This window comes from Pan troglodytes, chromosome 18 (genome assembly GCF_028858775.2).
Source record: "Pan troglodytes isolate AG18354 chromosome 18, NHGRI_mPanTro3-v2.0_pri, whole genome shotgun sequence".
In the NCBI taxonomy this organism is placed as follows: domain Eukaryota; kingdom Metazoa; phylum Chordata; class Mammalia; order Primates; family Hominidae; genus Pan; species Pan troglodytes.
The window spans coordinates 18,827,396-18,847,841 of NC_072416.2; the positions used below are offsets into that span (position 1 = coordinate 18,827,396).

The 20,446-nt window shown below is 45.7% G+C and overlaps 2 protein-coding genes across 2 annotated transcripts in view; both read left to right on the top strand.

Annotated features, from left to right (window-relative positions):
- The window catches only part of LOC749124 (polycystin-1-like), a 97,124-nt gene that overhangs the window by 44,207 nt on the left and 32,471 nt on the right, over window positions 1-20,446 (top strand).
- On the top strand, window positions 13,613-14,269 carry LOC129137397 (large ribosomal subunit protein eL15-like). Its single transcript, XM_063796792.1, is given in 1 exon segment — window positions 13,613-14,269. A coding segment is annotated over 1 exon segment (600 nt). The 3' UTR covers window positions 14,213-14,269.

A 20,446-nucleotide genomic window follows, 5' to 3' on the forward strand; every position in this document is an offset into this window, starting at 1 on the left:
CGCGCCACCGCGCTCCAGCCTGGGCGACAGAGTGACTCTGTCTCAAAAATAAAATAAAATAAAATAAAATTAGCTGGGCGTTGTGGCACATGCCTATAGTCCCAGCTACTTGGGGAGCTGAGGCACAACACTCACTTGAACCCAGGAGGCACAGGTTGCTCTGAGCCAAGATCGCACCACTTCACTCCAGCCTAGGTGACAGAGTGAGACTCCATCTCCAAAAAAAAAAAAGAAAACTAACAATTCGTGCTAAAGTGAAACATACAATTACATAGTGACACAGAAATTCCACTCGCCTCCAAAAGAAAGGTGAGCTTACATCCACCAAAACACATCTACAAAAAATGTTCATAATAGCAACAATATGTATGAATCCCACAAAACACAACAAGGAGCAAAACAAGCCAGACACAAAAGAGCATATTTTCCATGATCTCATTTACACGATGTTCAACAATAGGCAAAACTAATATACATTATTCAAGAGCCAGGCACTGTGGCTCATGTCTGTAATACCAGCAATCTGGGAGGCCCAGGCAGGAGGATTGCTTCAGGCCAGAAGTTTGAGACCAGCCTGGGCAACATAGTGAGACCTCATTTCTACAAAACAAATTTCTTTTTTTTTTTTATTTTTTGAGACAGACTCTCTCCCTTTTGCCCAGGTTGGAGTGCGGAGGCATGATCTCAGCTCACTGCAACCTCTGCCTTCTGGGTTCAAGTGATTCTCCTGCCCCAGTTTCCCAAGTAGCTGGGATTACAGGTGCGTGCCACCGCACCTGGCTAATTTTTTTGTATCTTTAGTAGAGACGGGGTTTCACCATGTTGGCCGGGCTGGTCTCAAACTCCTGACCTTGTGATCCGCCTGCCTCGGCCTCCCAAAGTGCTGGGGTTACAGGCGTGAGCCACCATGCCTGCCTCAACAAAACAATTTTAAAGATTAGCTGGGCATATTGGCACACACCTGTGGTCCTAGCTACTCAGGAAACTGAGATAGGAGAATTGCTTGAGCCCCAGAGTTCCAGACTGCGGTGAATTGTGTACGATTGCAACACTGCACTCCAGCCTGGGCAACAGAGGTACACCCTGTCTCTGAATAATAATAATAATAATAACATATGTTGATCAAAGTCAAGATAGGAAGAAATGTCCTAGGGAGATGGAAATGTTCTATAACTTGATTTGGTGGTAGTTATGTGGTTTTAAACATATATATACACACACACACACACGTACACACACATTTATATTTTAAAATTCATTGAGCTTGGCTAGGTGCAGTGGCTCATGCCTGTAATCCCACCCATCACTTTGGGAAGCCAAGGTGGGTGGATCACTTGAGGTCAGGAGTTCAAGACCAGCCTGGCCAACATGGCGGACCCACATCTCTACTAAAAATACATAAATTAGGTGTCCTGGTGCACGCCTGTAATGCCAGCTACTCTGGAGGCTGCAGCAGGAGAATCACTTGAACCCAGGAGGCAGAGATTGCAGTGAGCCGAGATCGTGCCACGGCACTCCAGCCTGGGCAACAGAGTGAGACTCCGTCTCAAAAAAAAAAAAAAACTTCATCAAGAGGACATTTAAAGTTGCTGTACTTTGCTCTATGAAAGTTAAACTCAATTAAAAAAAATTTTTTGAGCTATGATCTTGCTCTTGCTCTGTTGCTCAGGCTAGAGAGCAGTGGTGCTCACTGTAGCCTCAAACTCTTGGACTCAAGCAATCTTCCTGCCTTAGCCCCCCAAGTAGCTGTGACTATGGGGGACACCACCACGCCTGACTAACATTTTTTATAATATTTATGTAAAATGGGATCTCACTACGTTACCCAAGTTGGTCTTGAACTCCTGGCCACAGGCGACCCTCCTGCCTTAGCCTCCCAAAGCGCTGGGATTACAGGCGTGAGCCACTGTGCGCAGCCTCAATTAAAATTTTTAAAATAGAAAATAAATAAACGTGAGTCGGGCACGGTGGCTCACGCCTGTAATCCCAACACTCTGGGAGGCCGAAGCGGGTGGATCACCTGAGGTCAGGAGTTCAAGACCAGCCTGACCAATATGGTGAAACACCGTCTCTACTAAAAATACAAAAATTAGCCAGGCATGGTGGCGCATGCCTGTAATCCAAGCTACTCAGGAGGTGGAGGCAGGAGAATCACTTGAACCCGGGAGGCAGAGGTTGAGGTGAGCCGAGATGGCGCCACTGCACTCCAGTCTCAGAGACAGAGTGAGACTCCATCAAGAAAGGAAAGAAAGAGAGAGAGAGAGAGAGAAAGAAAGAAAAGAGAGAGAAAGAAAGAAAGAGAGAAAGCGAGAAAGACAGCAAGAAAGAAAGAAGGGAGGGAGGGAAGGAGGGAAATAAAAGGAAAGAAAGAAAAGCAAGAAAGAAATTTATTGCGAGTCTCCTGTGTGCTGGATACTGTTTTAGGTGCTGTAGACACAGGAGTGACCAAAACAAAGAAGGAAGTAATTATAGACCAAACCAATTAGTCTACCATTTTCCAAAAGCGGAAACTGGGTTTAGAGGGAAGAAGTAATTTGTTGCAGATCCAGCAGCTGGAATGTGGCAGAGATAAGGCTCAGCTCTGCTCCTAACCACCAAGCCTCTCTGTGCAACTCTTTCAGCCACAGGCTCACACCACCCCCTTTGCCTTCTTTCTAAACCCCTTCCTCCCCATTAGGGGCTCTCACAATGTAACAAACCCTTAGACCGACAGACTCAGCCCTGCATCAAACCCACTCAACTGGCAGCAAAGTGATTCATGATTAAAATGCAAGATTTGAATTTTGGATTTCAAGCATCACTAAACTGATAGGTAGCACAGAGAATGCCAGAGTTCCTCTTTTTATTTCCTGTAATCACAGCGCTCTGTTCTTGTTCGTTTATTTAGGAGTACTTTTCACTATTTGTAATCATTCATTTATTTATTTGCTCCATATGGCCTCCCCAGCCAGACTGAGAGCATTTTTTTAATTTTATTTTTATTTTTTTTTAAGATAGAGTCTCGCTCTGTCGCCCAGGCTGGAGTGCAGTGGCAGGATCTTGGCTCGCCGCAACCTGCATCTCCCAGGTTCAAGCGATTCTCCTGCCTCAGTCTCTTAAGTAGCTGGGACTACAGGCACACACCACCACGCCCAGCCAATTTTTGTATTTTTGGTAGAAACGGGGTTTCACCATGTTGGCCAGGCTGGTCTTGAACTCCTGACCTCAAGTGATCCGCCCGCCTTGGCCTCCCAAAGTGCTAGGGTTACAGGCGTGAGCGCCTGGCCCAGATTGGGACCTTGAAGCTGCTGCTACCTGTGACCTGAACTTCTGTACCTACCTCCTCCTTGGTCTCCCCACTTCCTTTCTTTCCCCACTACAATCAGAACGCCTCACAGCAGCCCCAGGGGACCTAGTAAAGTACCCTGCATGCAGCTTCCCATGGCCTCCCTTTGTCCTTGGTATAAAATCCTGCTGGAAAAAAATACAACAATTCTACTTCTAGGTATATAACCAAAATAACTGAGGCCGGGCGCAGTGGCTCACGTCTGTAATCCCAGCACTTTGGGATCCCGAAGCAGGTGCATTACCTGAAGTCATGAGTTCGAGACCAACCTGACCAACAAGGACAACTCCTCTCTCTACTAAAAATATAAAATTAGCCGGGCACAGTGGCGCGTGCCTGTAATCCCAGATACTCGGGAGGCTGAGGCAGGAGAATCGCTTGAACCCGGGAGGCAGAGGGTGTGGTGAGCCGAGATTGCACCATTGCACTCCAGCCTGGGCATCAAGAGTGAAACTCCGTCTCAAAAAAAAAAAAAAAGAAGTAATGAAAGCAGGGGTTCGAACAGATATTTGTACACCCATGTTCACAACAGCATTATTCACAGTAGCCAAAAAGTGGAAGCAGGCCGGGCATGGTGCTTCCTCCCACCTTAGCTTCCGGAGCAGCTGAGATTACAGGTTGGCACCACCACGCCCAGCTAGTTTTTGTATTTTTAGTAGAGATAGGGTTTTGCCATGTTGGCCAGGCTGGTCTTGAACTCCTGGCCTCAGGTGACCCGCCCATCTCGGCCCCCCAAAGTGCTGGGATTACAGGTGTGAGCCACCATGCCCGGCCACTTCTTTTCTTACCATTTAATTACCCTAAGTTATATACAAGTCATATACTAGATGTATTTATGGTGTCTTGTAAGTACGTAAATCTTTTTCTTTTTCCCACTAGAATTTCAGCTCCATGATGGAGGAATTTAGCTGTGTTTTGCTCACTTATGTACTCAGAACATTTAGACCAGGGGTCCGCAAAGTTTTTCTGTAAAGAGCCAGATTGTACATTTTTTAGGCTTTGCAGGCCCTGCAGTCTCTGCCACCATTTCTCACATCTATCATGGGAGTGCAAAGGCAGCCATAACAAATACATAAATGAGGCTGAGCGTGATGGCTCACACATATAATCCCAGCACTTTGAGAGGCTGAGGTGGGAGGATTGCTTGAGCCCAGGAGTTCGAGACCAGCCTGGCCACCAGGGACTAACCTTTAGTGAGAAAGTCAGGTTTATTCATTTACTGAAAACAAGGAAAGGCTGGATGGTGGCTCACGCCTATAATCCCAGCACTTTGGGAGGCCGAGGCTGGGGGATCACTTGAAGCTAGGAGTTCAAGACCAGCTGGGGCAACATGGCAAAACCCCATCTCCACAAACAATACAAAAATTAGCCAAGCATGGTGGTACATGCCTGTATTCCCAGCTGCTCGGGAGGCTGAGGTGGGAGGATTGCTTGAGCCCAGGAGGTAGAGGTTCTACTGAGCTGTGATTGCACCACTGCACTGCAGCCTGGGCAACAGAGTGAGACCCTGTCTCAAAAAAAAAAAAAAAAAAAAAGAGGGAGAGGGACACCAGAGCAACTGAGCAGCTATGGGTTGCTTCACCAAACAAAGACAAAAATTAACTTCTAAAGTTTAGTAAATGTGGACCACTTTGTTCAGGGAACCCTTATCTGAATTGCTGTGCCTGGGTATCCAACTGCCCAGATCCTCCAAGCAAGAGGAAAAAATTTCATTTGTACTGACATATTTGCTTTTCTTTTCTTTTTTTCTTTTTTTTTTTTTTTTTTTTGAGACAGAGTTTTGGTCTTGTCGCCCAGACTGAAGTACAACGGCACGATCTCAGTTCACTGCAACCTCTACCTCCCAGGGTCAAGCAGTTCTGCCTCAGCCTCCCAAGTAGCTGCAATTACAGGCACCCGCCACCATGCCTGGCTAATTTAGTGTTTTTAGTAGAGACGGGGTTTCACCATGTTGGTCAGGCTGGTCTCGAACTCCTGACCTCAGGTGATCCACCTGCCTTGGCCTCCCAAAGTGCTGGGATTACAGGCGTGAGCCACTGCACCCGGCCTGTACTGATATATTTTCAAACTACAAATTATCTATCTATGATTTCATGAAACAAAGTTTCTCAGCAAGTCAGAAAGCAGTGGTTCACAGTAGGAAGTCACCATGGCACTTTACAGCTGCAGTGTCCTTGGGAGAAATATTATTTCCTGTTATCTTTGCAGATATCTTTATCTGGTTTTGAGGGGTTTTATTTTTTTCTGGAGAAGGTCTTGCTCTGTTGTTCATGCTGGAGTGCAGAGTGCAGTGGTGTGATCATAGCTCACTGCAGCCTCGAACTCCTGGGCTCAAGCAATCCTCCTGGCTCAAGCGATCTGCCTGCCTCAGGCTCCCAAAGTGCTGCGATTACAGGTGTGAGCCACCATGCTTGGCCTGTTTGTTTGTTTGTTTCTTTGAGACAGGGTTTCCCTCTGTCACCCAGGCTGGAGTGGCATGGCATGATCAGAGCTCACGACAGCCTCATACTCCTGGGATCAAGGGATCTTCTTGCCTCAACCTTCCTAGTAGCTGGGACCACAGGCACGTGCCACCATGCCTAGCTAATTTTTGTATTTTTCTTTGTAGATATGGTGTTTTGTCATTTTGCCCAGGCTGGTGTCAAACTCCTGGGCTCAAGCAATCCTCCTGCTGCGGCTTCCCAAAGCTCCGGAATTACAGGTTTGAGCCAACATACCTGACCCATTGCAGGATGTTTTAGCCTCATTCCTGGCCCCTACCCACCAAATGCCAGGAATGTACCTGCACACACACCCTGACGTTGTGACAACCAAAAATGCCTCCCTACATTGCCAAATGTCCCCTGGGAGGGCAAACTCGACCTGGTTGAGAATCATTGCTGGAGAGGACGTCAGACTGGAAAGGGACATGATTTGATGTACAGTTTTGAAAGGCCATTCCCTGTGCCCAAAATGTGTTCCCAGCCTTAGACAATGAGTGCATTGCATTCATCTGGACACAGTGATTGGTTCAAAGAGAGCATGTGACCTAGTCACAGCCCAAGAGTCACAATGTAATTTGGGCTAAGAATCTGGGGAAAGAAGCCAGGTGCGGTGGCTCACGCCTGTAATCCCAGCACTTTGGGAGGCCAAGGCGAGCAGGTCACCTGAGGTCAGGAGCTCCAGACCAGCCTGGCCAACATGATGAAACCCCGTCTCTATTAAAAATACAAAAATTAGCAGGATGTGCTAGCGCATGCCTGTAATCCCAGCTACTCGGGAGGCTGAGGCATGAGAATCGCTTGAACCCAGGAGGCAGAGGTTGCAGCAAGCCCAGATGGTGTCAATGCACTCCAGCCTGGGGCAACAGAGTGAGACTTCGTCTTTAAAAAAAAAAAAAAAAGAATATGGGGAAGGAGAGTCTTGCTTCTGACTCCTCTCACTGGAAGTCTGAGGGGACCCAGGTACCTGAATGACATCCATCGTGTCCCTGCTACATGAAGCCTGAGGCTGGGGCCAACAAAGGGCAAGCAGAAGTCAAGAAAGGGAGAAAAACAGACTCATGATGGCTTCATTTGCATCCTGGATTCAGCCCTACCCATGAACGTTTTATTTACAGGATCCCCAAATTCAGACTTTCAGATCTTTTACCAAAAAAGGCCTACTGTCATGGGAGACCTTGGGCTTGGGCTTCAGTCTTCCTCATAGCTCTGCTCTGCGTGGACTTTCCCTGCCCAGCCCAAATCCTCACCTTCAAATTCTGCCAGTTTCAGTGCCTCATGCCTGTAATCCCAGCACATTGGGAGGGTGAGGGAGGCAGATCACTTGAGGTCAGGAGTTCCAGACCAGCCTGGGCAACATAAGGAGACCCCTGTCTTTATTTAAACAAAAAACAAAAAACAAAACAAATAGAAAAGAGACCAGGTGCAGTGGTGGCTCACTCCTGTAATCCCAACACTTTGGGAGGCCAAGGTGGGCAGATCACTTGAGGTCAGGCGTTCGAGACCAGCCTGGCCAAAATGGCAAAACCCCATCTCTACTAAAAATACAAAAATTAGCTGCGCGTGGTGCTGCATGCCTGTAGTCCCAGCTACTCAACAGGCCGAGGCAGGATAATCACTTGAACCCGGGAGGCGGAGGTTGCAGTGAGCCAAGATCGTGCCACTGCACTCCAGCCTGGGCGACAGAGTGAGCCTTTGTCTCAAAAAAAACCAAAAAAACAAAAAACAAATAAAAAAAAACCCTGAAAATGTCAATTATATATGGAATATCAGTAGCACAATGTATGGCTGTTGTAACATGGTACCGAAGTCCAAGATCAAAGTGCTGGTAGATTCAAGTGTCTGGAGAGGACCTGCTCTTCTAGATAGCTGTCTTTTCACTGTGCCTTCCTATGATAAGTGGCAGGGGATCTCTCTGGGGTCCTTTTTATTTTTTTTTATTTTAATTTTAAATGGAGATGGCGTCTCACTATGTTGCCCAGGCTGGTCTCAAACCGCTGGGCTCAAGCGATCTCATCACTTCGGGGGCCTTGGTAGCTGAACCATTACAAGCGTGAGCCACCACATCCAGCCTGGGGTCCCTTTTATAAGGGCACTAATCCCAGTCATGAGAACTCCACTGTCAAGACCTAATCATCTCTCAAAGGCTCACCTCCTAATACCATCACCTTGGGGGTTAGGATTTCAACATATGAATTTTGGGGATATAAACATTCAGAATATAGCATGGAGACTGTAGTGAGTTAAAAGTGAAAACTGCTTAGAATTCAGTTTAAAGAAAAGTTACACTCCTCCCACCCCATAAAGCAAGTGAACTGTATTGATCCCAACCACAAAAATTAGACATTCTAGATGAATGTCTTTGAGAAAATGAATCAGAGAGAGTCCGGATGTAGCAAGAGACAGAGAAGAAGAAGGAATGAGAAATCAATGCAACTATCAACAGGAGAATTCAATGAGAGGCCCTTAAGAATGGTGAGATCCCTGGCTGGTCGTGATGGCTCACACCTGGAATGCCAGCACTTTGAGAGGCTGAGGTGGGTGGATTACTTGAGCTCAGCAGTTGGAGACCAGCCTGAGCAACATGGCAAAACCCCGTCTCTACCAAAAATAGACAAAAAAATTAGCCGGCTGTGATGGTGCGCACCTTTGGTCCCAGCTACTTTGGAAGCTGGGAGGATCACTTGAGCCCGGGAAGTTGACGCTGCAGTGAACCACAATGGCGTCACTGCACTCCAGTCTGGGTGACAGAGCAAAACCCTGTCTCAAAATGAATGAAAATAAAAATAAAAAAGGGCTGGGTGCGGTGGCTCACACCTGTAACCCCAACACTTTGGGAGGCTGAGGCTGGCGGATCACTTGAGATCAGAAGTTCGAGACCAGCCTGGCCAAAATGGCAAAACCCAGTCTCTACTAAAAATACAAAAATTAGTTGGGCATAGTGTTGGGCACCTGTAATCCCAGCTACTCAGGAGGCCGAAGCAGGAGAATCACTTGAACCCAGGAGGCAGAGATTGCAGTGAGCCGAGATCACGTCACTGCCTGGGCCTGGGACAGCCTGGGCCTGGGTGACAAAGCAAGGCTGCGTCTCAAATAAAAAAGAAGAAAATTTGAGTTGCTCAACACACATGTTCCTATCTGAGGTTGAATGAGGCCACACCCTGACTTCTTGTTTCAGCTGTCCTATTGTAAATGTCCTTTTTTTTTTTTTCTTTTTTTGAGATGGAGTCTCACTCTGTCTTCCAGGTTGGAGTGCAGTGGCTCGATCTCAGCTCACTGCAGCCTCTGCCTCCTGGGTTTGAGCAATCCTCCCGTCTCAGCCTCCCGAGTGGCTGGGATTACACGTGCCCACCACCACGCCCAGCTACTTTTTGTATTTTTTGTAGCGACGGGGTTTCACCATATTGGTCAGGCTGGTCTTGAACTCTTGACCTCAGGTGATCCACCCACCTCGGCCTCCCAATGTGCTGAGATTACAGGCGTGAGCCACTGCGCCAGGCCACAAATGCCCTTTTTGCAGCATTTGTGTGCCATAGGTTTCACATTTCTATGGTATTTATTATTTATTTTGCTGTTTGAAATGGCCCCCAAGCATAGCACTGAAGTGCTATCTGGTGTTCCTAAGAAAATACATGTTTTGGGCCCGGCGCGGTGAATAGTGCCTCTGTCGACGTGTATAGTATGTGCATCTACGTGAGTGCATGTTTTCATTTATTTTGTGAATATTCTAGGAGTAGAATTGCTGAGATATATGGTAATTCTGTGTTTAACTTTTTGACGCATCATTAAACAGTTTTTCTCAGCAGCTGAACCATTTTGCATTTCCACCAGCAATGCATGAGTGTTCCAATATCTCCACATTCCTGCCAGCGTTTATTTTCTGCATATTTACTTATTTATTTATTTATGTAATTTAGAGATAGGATCTCACCCTATTGCTCTGGCTAGAATGCAGTGGCATGATCATAGCTCACTACAACCTCAAACTCCTGGGTTCAATCCTCCCGACTCAGTTTCCCAAGTAGCTAGAACCACAGGGGTATGCCACCACTCCCAGCTAATTTTTTAATTTTTTGGAGAGATGGCAGTCTTGCTATGTCACCCAGGCTGGTCTCAAACTCCCGGACTTAAGTGATCCTCCTGCCTTGGCATCCCAGAGTGCTGGCATGAGTCACTGTTCCCAGCTGCACCCCCAACACACACACTTAAAAAAAAAAATTGTAGCTGTCCTAGTGTGTGTGAATTGAGACCTCACTGTGGTTTTTGTCTGTGTTTCTCTAAAGACTAATGATGTTGAACATCTTTTTACGTGCCTGTTGGTGATTTACATATCTTCTAGGAATGTCTATTCAAGTCCTTTGTTCATATTTGTTTCCCTTTTTTATTGCCGCCGCACAAATTAACTTTGTTCATGTTTTAATTACATTAAAACATAGACTTTTATCAGATACATGGTGTGCACATATTTTCTCCCATTCTGTACATTGTCTTTTTACTTTCTTAATAATATCCTTCAATGCACAAAAGTTTTTAATTTGATGAAGTCTAATTTGTCTATTTTTCTTTTTTGGCTTGTACTTTTGGTGTCATATCTAAGAATTCATTGCCAAGTCCAAGATCATGAAAATTCATCCTTGTGTTTTCTTCTAAGAGTTTTATAGTTTTAGTTCTTATATTTATAATAATTTTTAAGGTAATTGCAAGGTTAGGGTCCAACTTCATCCTTTTGTACATGTTTATCCAGTGGTCCTAGGACAATTTTTTAAAAAGGCTATTCTTTCTCCCATTGAATTGTCTTAGCACACCTCTCAAAAATCAATTGACCATAATTGTATAGGTTTATTTGGGGACTCTCAATTCTATTTCATTGGTTTATATGTCTGTTCTTAAGATAACACCACACTGTTTTGATTATTGTAGCTTTGTAGTAAGCTTTAAAATCAAGAAATATGAGTCCTCCAACTTTGTTCTTCTTTTTCAAGAATGTTGTGGCTATTTGGAGTCTTTTACAATTCCATATCAATTTGAGAATCAGCCTTTCCATTTCTGCAGAAAAGACCATTGAAATTGCACTAAATCTGTTTATTGCTTTGGGTAGTATTGACATCTTAACAATATTGAGTCTTCTAATCCATGAACATGGGACGTTTTTCTATTTGTTTAGGTCTTCCTTAATGTCTTTCAGCAATGTTTCATGGCTTTCAGTGTACAAATTTTGAACATCTTTTGTTAAATTTATTACCAAGTATTTTTATTGTTTTTGGTGCTATTGCAAGTGGATTGTCTTAATTTTCTTTCCTTAGTTTAATTTTCAGGTTGTTCGTTTACAAGTTGTTCACAGAATAATTGTTCAGTTATTCTCTGAATAATTCTAACCAGGCCGGGCATGTGGGCTCACACCTGTAATCCCAGCACTTTGGGAGGCCAAGGCAGGTGGATAACTGAGATGAGGAGTCCAAGACAAGCCTGGCCAACATAGTGAAGCCCCATTTCTACTAAAAGTACAAAAAATTAACTGGGCATGATGGTGCATGCCTGTAATCTCAGCTGCTTGGGAGGCTGAGACAGAAGAATCACTTGATCCAGGGAGGCAGAGGCTGCAGTGAGCCGAGATCATAACACTGCACTCCAGCCTGGGCAACAGAGTGAGACTCTGTCTCCAATAGTAATAATAATTCTAACCAATGAAGTATGATTGGCAAAGATGTGTGTCATTTTCAATCATACCTCATTGGTTAGAATTTTTTTATTTTTATTTTTATTTTATTTTATTTTTGAAATGGAATTTTGCTTTTGTTGCCCAGACTGGAGTGCAATGGCATGATCTCGGCTCCGGGTTCAAGCGATTCTCCTCCCTCAGCCTCCCAAGTAGCTGGGATTACAGGCATGCACTGCCATGCCCAGCTAATTTTCGTATTTTTAGTAGAAATGGGGTTTCGCCATGTTGGCCAGGCTGGTCTCAAACTCCTGACTTCAGGTGATCCACCTGCCTCAGCATCCCAAAGTGCTGGGGTTACAGGCATAAGCTACCATGCCCAGTCTTGGTTAGAATTATTCACAGGGTCAGGTATGACTACCACAACCTTCAATGAGGAGATTGCAGAATTCTTCTCTGAAATTCCTGGCTTCAAACAATCCTCCTATTGGCTTCCCAAAGTGCTGGTATTACGGGTGTAAGCCACTGCACCCAACCAGTATATCTTTTAAAAGAAACATTCAGGGAACAAAAAGGAGTTCTCAGAAATTAAGAAAGCAAGAAGTAAAAAAAGAAAAGGGAAGAAAAAATTGCTGAAATCTTGCAGAGATCAGAGAAAATGGAGAACATTAGAAGGTCACACAAAAAGATCCCACATCTAAATAATAAGCATTTCAGAAAAATAAGACTGACAAAACACAGGAAAAAAAATTGTAGATGAAATAATAAGAGAAAAAATTTCAGAACTTACAGGTGTGACAATTTTGCACTCCAGCCTGGGTGACAGAGTGAGACTCTGTCAAAAAAAACAAAACAAAACGAAACAATTGACCATAGATGTATGGGTTATTTCCAGACTCTCAATTCTGTTTCACTAATCTATATGCCTATCTTCCTAACAATACCAAACTTTTTGATTATTGTTGCTTTGTAGTAAATTCTGAAGTCACCAAGTGTGAGTCTTCCAACTATGCTCATTTTTCAAGATTGGCTGTTGGGTGCAATACCATGTGAATTTTAGGTCTGAATTTTCCAGGTCTGCAAACAAGGACATTGGGATTTTCATAGAGATTACATCAAGTCTATAGATAACTTTGGAGTAGTATTGCCATCTTAACAATATTGAGTCTTCTAATACATAAACGTGTATTTTTAGAGATATATAGCATGGCATTTAAAGTAATCTATCATGATCTGTGTAACTTCCTTTAAAGTATTTCAACAGACCACAATAAGATATTACTCTAATTGTGCTAGAATGGCTATAATGGAAAAGTAAACAACAGTGTCAAAAAGGAATGTGGGTTCTGGTTTGTCTTCCTCTCCCTAGCTTCATGTCTAGCTTTTTTTTTTCCTTTGAGATGGAGTCTCGCTCTGTTGCCAGGCTGGAGTGCAGTGGCACAATCTCGACTCACTGCAACCATTGCCTCCTGGGTTCAAGCGATTCTCTTCCCTCAGTCTCCCAAGTAGCTGGGACTACAGGCACCCACCACCATGCCCAGCTAATTTTCGTATTTTTATTAGAGACGGGGTTTCACCATGTTGGCCAGGCTGGTCTCAAACTCCTGATCTCAGATGATCCACCTGCCTCGGCCTCCCAAAGTGTTGGGATTACAGGCATGAGCCACTGCGCCCAGCCCACAGTTCATTTTTGGTTTTGTTTTTTCCTCCCAAGAGTGTCTTGGGTACTTTGACTTCCTTTTATTCCCCTATCAGTTTTGGAATCAGATTGTCAAGTTCTACAAAAAAAAAAAAAAAAAAAAAAAAAGCTGAGCTTTTCATTGGGATTACATTTGATCTATTAATCAATACAAGAGTTGGCGCCTTCAAATCTAGGCTCTTCCAATCAACGAACAGGTATATCTCTCCATTTATTTAGGTCTTCTTTACTGTCTCTCAACAAAATTTTTTAATAGTTTTTATAGAGGTTCTGTAAGTCCTGTATGAGATGTTATATCTTACCAGGTCCTCCCTGGGTACAAGAGGGAGAGTTGCTTTTCACCCTTTTGAACTCTTTGAAGTTTTCTCTAACCACATGCATATATTTTTCAAAATAAAAATTATTAAGATTTTTGGCCCTTCTGTCTGGCGGCAGCAATCAGGTAAGCCAAGATGGGTGCATACAAGTACATCCACGAGCTGTGGAGGAAGAAGCAGTCTGATGTCATGAGCTTTCTTCTGAGGGTCCGCTGCTGGCAGTACCGCCAGCTCTCTGCTCTCCACAGGGCTCCCCGCCCCACCCGGCCCGATAAAGTGCACCAACTGGGCTACAAGATCAAGCAAGGTTATGTTATATACGGGATTCGTATTCTCCGTGACGGCCGAAAATGCTCAGTTCCTAAGGGTGCAACTTACGGCAAGCCTGTCCATCATGGTATTAACTGAAGCCTACAGTTGATTGCAGAGGAGTGAGTTGGACGCCACTGTGGGGCTCTAAGAGTCCTGAATTCTTACTGGATGGGTGAAGATTCCACACACAAATTTTTTGAGGTTATCCTCATTGATCCATTCCATAAAGCTATCGGAAGAAATCCTGACACCCAGTGGATCACCAAACCAGTCCACAAGCACAAGGAGATGTGTGGCCTGGCATGTGCAGGCCAAAAGAGCCATGGCCTTGGAAAGGGCCGTAAGTTCCACCACACTATTGGTGGTTCTTGCCGGGCAGCTTGGAGAAGGCGCAATACTCTCAATCTCCGCTGTTACCACTAATATAAGTAAAGTTCGTAAAACTCATACCTAATAAACAATTTAGGACAGTCAAAAAAATTACTAAGATTTTTGAGCCAGGTGCAGTGGCTCAAGCCTGTAATCCCAGCACTTTGGGAGGCCGAGGCTGGCAGATCACCGAAGGTCAGGAGTTCGAGACCAGCCTGGCCAACATGGCGAAACCCTGTCTCTACTAAAAATACAAAAATTAGCTGGGTGTGGTGGTGCACAAGTGTTATTCCAGCTACTCAGGAGGTGGAGGCAGGAGAACCGCTTGAACCCGGGAGGCAGATGTTGAAGTGAGCTGAGATTGCGCCACTGCACTCCAGCCTGGGTGATAGAGTCAGACTCCATCACAAAAAAAAAGAAAAAAAGAAAAGAAATTATTAACATTTTTGAATCAGCACTCTATTATCATTGTTTATACATCAAAACTATAAGTAGGCATGCAGTGGAAAGTCTCTCTCCCACTTCTGGACCTATTCACAATATTCCCAATCCCTCCTTCTCAATAGGTAATGGCTATAAATTAATATCTTCTTTATCCTTCCAGAATTCTTCACGCACATGTCCTTACATGTATACTTTCTCTCGTCTCAAGATAAATGCCATAGACTGCGTGTCTTTTTGCAGAATCTCTTGCAAGACTCTGTGAACACAGTGAGAAAACATGGACCCAGGAACTGTGTTCCTTACATTCAGCTGGAGCTGAGTCTGCAAGTCCCAGTGCATGCCAATAAAGAAAGTTCTGCAGGCCAGGTGTGGCGGCCCATGCCTGTAATCCTACCACTTTGGGAGGTCAAGGTGGGCAGATCAACTGAGGTCAGGAGTTCAAGACCAGCCTGGCCAATATGGTGAAACCATGTCTCTACTAAAAATACAAAAAATTAGCCGGGCATGGTGGCATGCACCTGTAATGCCAGCTACTCAGGAGGCTGAGGCAGGAGAATCACTTGAACCCGGGAGGCGGAGGTTTCAGTGAGTCGAGATTGTGCTAGCCTAGGCGACAGAGCGAGACTCCGTCTCAAAAAAAAAAAAAGGAAAGCTCTGCAGAGTTCTCCAGGGTTACACTCTGTTCTCTGCACTACACCCCCAACTTTTTTTTTTTTTTTTTTTTTGAGACGGAGTTTCACTCTTGTTGCCCAGGCTGGAACGCAGTGGTGTGATCTCGGCTCACCGCAACCTCCACCTCCCAGGTTCAAGCAATTCTCCTGCCTCAGCCTCCCGAGTAGCTGGGATTACAGGTGTGTGCCACCATGCCTGGTTAATTTTGTGTTTTTTAGTACAGACAGGGTTTCACCATGTTGGCCAGGCTGGTCTCAAACTCCTGACCTTGTGATCCGCACGCCTGGCCTCCCAAAGTGCTGGGATTACAAGCGTGAGCCACTGCACCCGGCCTGCATTGCCCTTTTTAATTTTTGATCACCATTTATTAAGTTACAAAGAGCCAGGCCCAGTGCTGCGCTAAGCACTTTACATATTTGGCATGTTTTCTCTTTTTTACTCCTTCCAGCAGCCAGGGCCTATGAACTTACAGAAGGCATGATGCCTAAGGCCCACAATACTTTTAGGGCCCCATGAAAATGTTTTACTTCTTTTAAAATCAGAAGAAAAAATAAACATAACCCTGCCTTTATTACATATATATATTATCTTTAGTTTTTAGTTTTTGGTATTTTTGAGCAGGAGCTCTGGTGCCCAGGCTGGAGTGCAGTGGCACAATCATGGCTCACTGCAGCCTTGACCCCCTGGGCTCAGGCAGTCTTCCCACCTCAGCCTCCCGAGGAGCTGGGACCACAGGTACATGCCACCACTTCCGGCTAATTTTTTTTTTTTTTATTTTTTGTAGAGAAAGGGTCTTGCCATGTTGCCCAGGCTGTTCTTGAACTCTTGGGATGAAGTAATTCACCCACCTTGGCCTCCCAAAGTGCTGGGATTTCAGGCATGAGCCACTGCACCAGGCCTTGTTATATTCATCCTTATACTAACATGGTCATAAAATATGATTTAAAACACTTTTTTCTTATGGAGGAATTAACCCACCAAAAAAATCCATGTGACTGAATGTGGTGCCGGGTGCCTGTAGTCCCAGCTACCAGGAGGCTGAGGCAAGAGAATCACTTGAACCTGGGAAGCGGAGGTTGCAGTGAGCCAAGATCATGCCACTGTACTTCAGCCTGGGTGACAAAGTAAGACTCTGTCTCAAAAAAAAAAAAAAAAGGCCAGCAGTCGCTCACACTTGTAATCCCAGCACTTTGGGAGACCAAGACGGGTGGACCACCTGAGGTCAGGAGTTCGAGACCAGCCTGGCCAACATGGTGAAACCCCGACTCTACTAAAAATACAAAAAATTAGCTGGGCATGGTGGCGGGTGCCTGTAATCCCAGCTACTCGGGAGGCTGAAGCAGGAAAAATCAGTTGAACCCAGGAGGCGGAGGTTGTAGTGAACCAAGACTGTGCCACTGTACTCCAGCCTGGGCAATAAGAGCAAAACTCTGTCTCAAAAAGAAAAAAAAAAAAAAAAATCATAATGTGGCCAAACCAGCAACCCTATGACATGGGTACTATTGCTATGCAGTTTATCCAAGGGAGGAAACTAAAGTCTGAGAAGTGATTTAGCCCAGGTCAGGTGGCTGGAAGGGGTGGGAACACGGACTTGAACCCAAGCCTAGTGACTCTAAAGCTCTTATGCTAGGCCACTCAGCTGAAGAGACTCCAGTCAGCACTTTCCTATGGAAGGGACGTGTTTGGTCACAACTGGGAAGTTGTACCCCACAAAAAGAAGGCTCTGGGGAAATGTGATACAGTCTTCACATATTTTAAGGGCTGTCATGTGGAAAAGGATTAGCTCTTTTGTGTTACTTCCCAGAGCTGAGCTAGGATAGGTGGGGTGTGTTGCAGGAAAGGTAGGGTGTGTGTGTGTGTGCGCGCGCGCACGCGTGTGCGTGTGTCTCACTCTGTTACCCAGACTGGAGTGCAGTGCAGTGATCGCCACTCACTGCAACCTCCGCCTCCTGGGTTCAAGTGATTCTCCTGCCTCAGCCTCCCGAGTAGCTGGGACTACAGGCAGGCACTACCACACCCAGCTAGTTTTTGTATTTATAGTAGAGATGGGGTTTCGCAATGTTGGCCAGGCTGGTCTCTGGCTCCTGACCTTAGGTGATCCGCCCTACTCAGCCTCCCAAAGTCCTGGGATCACAGGCGTGAGCCACCGGGCCCCACCAGGAAAGTAGATTTTGGCCCAGTGATATAACAAACTTACTGGATGTGATAAGCCCACTGTCAGTGGTGGTTTATTCTTAAGATCAAAGATGTGGAGTTTGACCCCAGTCACAGACAAGAGCATTGTAAACAAGGCTGTATTGCAGGGGATTGCTGCCTTGGGAGGGGAGTTGGACAAGAATTTGATGAATTTTTATGTCCCTTTCAACTCTAAGATTCTATGTTTGCAGGGCCCAGCACGGTGGCTCACGCCTGTAATCCCAGCACTTTGGGAAGCCAAGGCGGGCAGATCACCTGAGGTCGGGAATTGGAGACCATCCTGGCCAACATGGTGAAACCCCGTCTCTACTAAAAATACAAAATTAGCTGGGCATGGTGGCGTACTCCTGTAATCCCAGCTAGTCAGGAAGCTGAGGCAGGAGGATCACTTAAAGCCGGGAGGCAAGGGTTGCAGTGAGCCTGGATAGCACCATTGCACTCCAGTCTGGGTGACAAAGCGAGACTCTGTCTCAGAAAAAAAAAAAACAAAAAAAAACAACTATGGTTGCAAATAGCAGCAGCTCAGCAGTGTAGAGTTGAATTCCCCACCAAACCAATTTTACCAATTGTTATTGAGCCTTTTTATGTACCATTGGTGGGAGTATGAATGGATACTCTTTTGAAAGTGTTATTTGGCAGTATTTATTAAAATTTAGGCTGTTTGGGCCGGGCGCAGTGGCTCACGCCTGTGATCCCAGTACTTTGGGAGGCTGAGGCGGGCAGATCAACTAAGGTCAGGAGTTCGAGACCAGCCTGACCAACATGGTGAAACTCTGTCTCTACTAAAAACTACAAAAAGTAGAGCCAGGCGTGGTGGCTCACACCTGTAATTCCAGCACTTTGGGAGGCTAAGGCGGGCAGATCACCTGAGGTTGGTTGTTCGAGACCAGCCTGACCAACATGGAGAAACCCCGTCTCCACTAAAAATACAAAATTAGCTGGGCGTGGTGGCACATACCTGTAATCCCAGCTATTCGGGAGGCTGAGGCAGGAGGATTACCTGAATCTGGGAAGCGGAGGTTGTGGTGAGCAGAGATGGCGCCATTGTACTACAGCCTGGGAAGCAAGAGCAAAACTCCGTCTCAAAAAAAAAAAAAAAAAAAAACTACAAAATGTAGCCAGGCATGGTGGTGGGTGCCTATAATCCCAGCTACTTGGGAGGCTGAGGCAGGAGAATGGCTACAACCTGGGAGGCGGAGGTTGTAGTGGGCTGAGAATGTGCCATTGCATTCCAGCCTGGGTGACAGAGTGAAACTGTTTAAAAAAAAAAAAATTTCGACTCTTCAGGCAGGGCACGGTGGTTCTTGCCTGTAGTCCCAGCACTTTGGGAGGCCAAGGCGGGCAGATCACGAGGTCAGAAGTTCGAGACCAGCCTGGCCAATATGGTGAAACCCTATCTATACTAAAAATACAAAAAGTTAGCTGGGCATGGTGGTATATGCCTGTAATCCCAGCTACTCGGGAGGCTGAGGCAGGAGAATCGCTTGAACTCAGGAGGCAGAGGTTGCAGTGAGCCGAAACCGTGCCATTGCACTCTAGCGTGGGCAACAGAGCAAGACTTTGTCTCCAAAAAAAAAAAATTAAACTGTTTATACTTTTTGACTTAGCAGTACTTTTTTTTTTTTTTTTTTTTGAAACGGAGTCTTGCTCTACCGCCCAGGCTGGAGTACGATGGTGCAATCTCAGCTCACTACAACCTTCCCTCCCAGGTTCAAGCAATTCCCCTGCCTCAACCTCCCGAGTAGCTGGGACTACAGGCACGCACCACCACACCTGGCTAACTTTTTTGTATTTTTGTAAAGATGGGGTTTCGCCACGTTGGCCAGGGTGGTCTTGAACTCCTGACCTCAGGTGATCCACCTGCTTCAGCCTCCCAAAGTGCTGGGATTATAGGCATGAGCCACTGCACACGGCCTAACAAACATACTTAATAAGTAAATCATGGAGTGTGTAGCAGGTGAGAAAGGCAGTGACGAGAACTTGCGATGCGGGGTGGAGGTGAAGGAGGGTTGCAATTTTAAGCAGAGTGGTCAGGTTAGGCCTCACGGAGAAGGTGATATTTGAGCAAAGCATTAAAGATCATGCATAGGACACCTCCCACTCTTGTTCTAAGTTGGAAATTCACCAGGAGTTACTTTTTCCTTTTTCTTTGTTCTAGAGGCAGAGTTCTCACTATGTTGCCCAGGCTGGTCTTGATCTCCTGAGCTCAAGCGATCCACCCACCTCAGCCTCCCAAAGTGCTGGGATTACAGGTGTGAATCACTGCACCCAGCACTGGGAGACACTGGTGAGGTGCCTGGCATCCAGCAGGCTCTGAAGGACGGTCGCTATTATTGTTCATTTTAGTCCTGAAATGAACAGGAGCTCTCAAAGCGCTTACCTAAGGAAGATGTCTAAGACCATTGCAGTTTGCAAATGAAGAGTGGGCAGGGTTTCGGTTATGGTAACTGTTTTATGTGCCTCCCCAGAAAGGAAACAAAGTATCTGGTCAGCGGGGAAGGTTTCCACCTGTGCATCCTGTTTACCAGCGAGCCTGCCGGCCCCTGTGGCAATCCACCCATTGTGTTTCCATCAGCGTAACTGCATGTGGGAGGCTCCTCTGCACTCTCAGTCCTTGAAACATCCCCCACAGGGCCTCCCCAATTAGGCAACGATAAAGCCATTGGTGTGGTCAGATCCCTCCTGGGACAGGATGTTAACCCTCAGCAGCTCCTGAACCATGGGAGCTGGTCCCTGTCAATGTCACAGAAACAGAACAAGAGGAGGCTTCAAAGAAATCAGTTGCCCGCACTCCCTGATTGCAACCAGGCCTTATCTAGTGCCTTTTAAAAATGGCCCTGACCCTTTCTTCTTATTTATTAAATTATTTATTTATTTATTTATTTATTTATTTATTTATTTTTGAGACAGGGTCTTGCTCTGCGGCCCAGGCTGGAGTGCAGTGACTCGATCTCTGCTCGTTGCAACCTCCGCCTC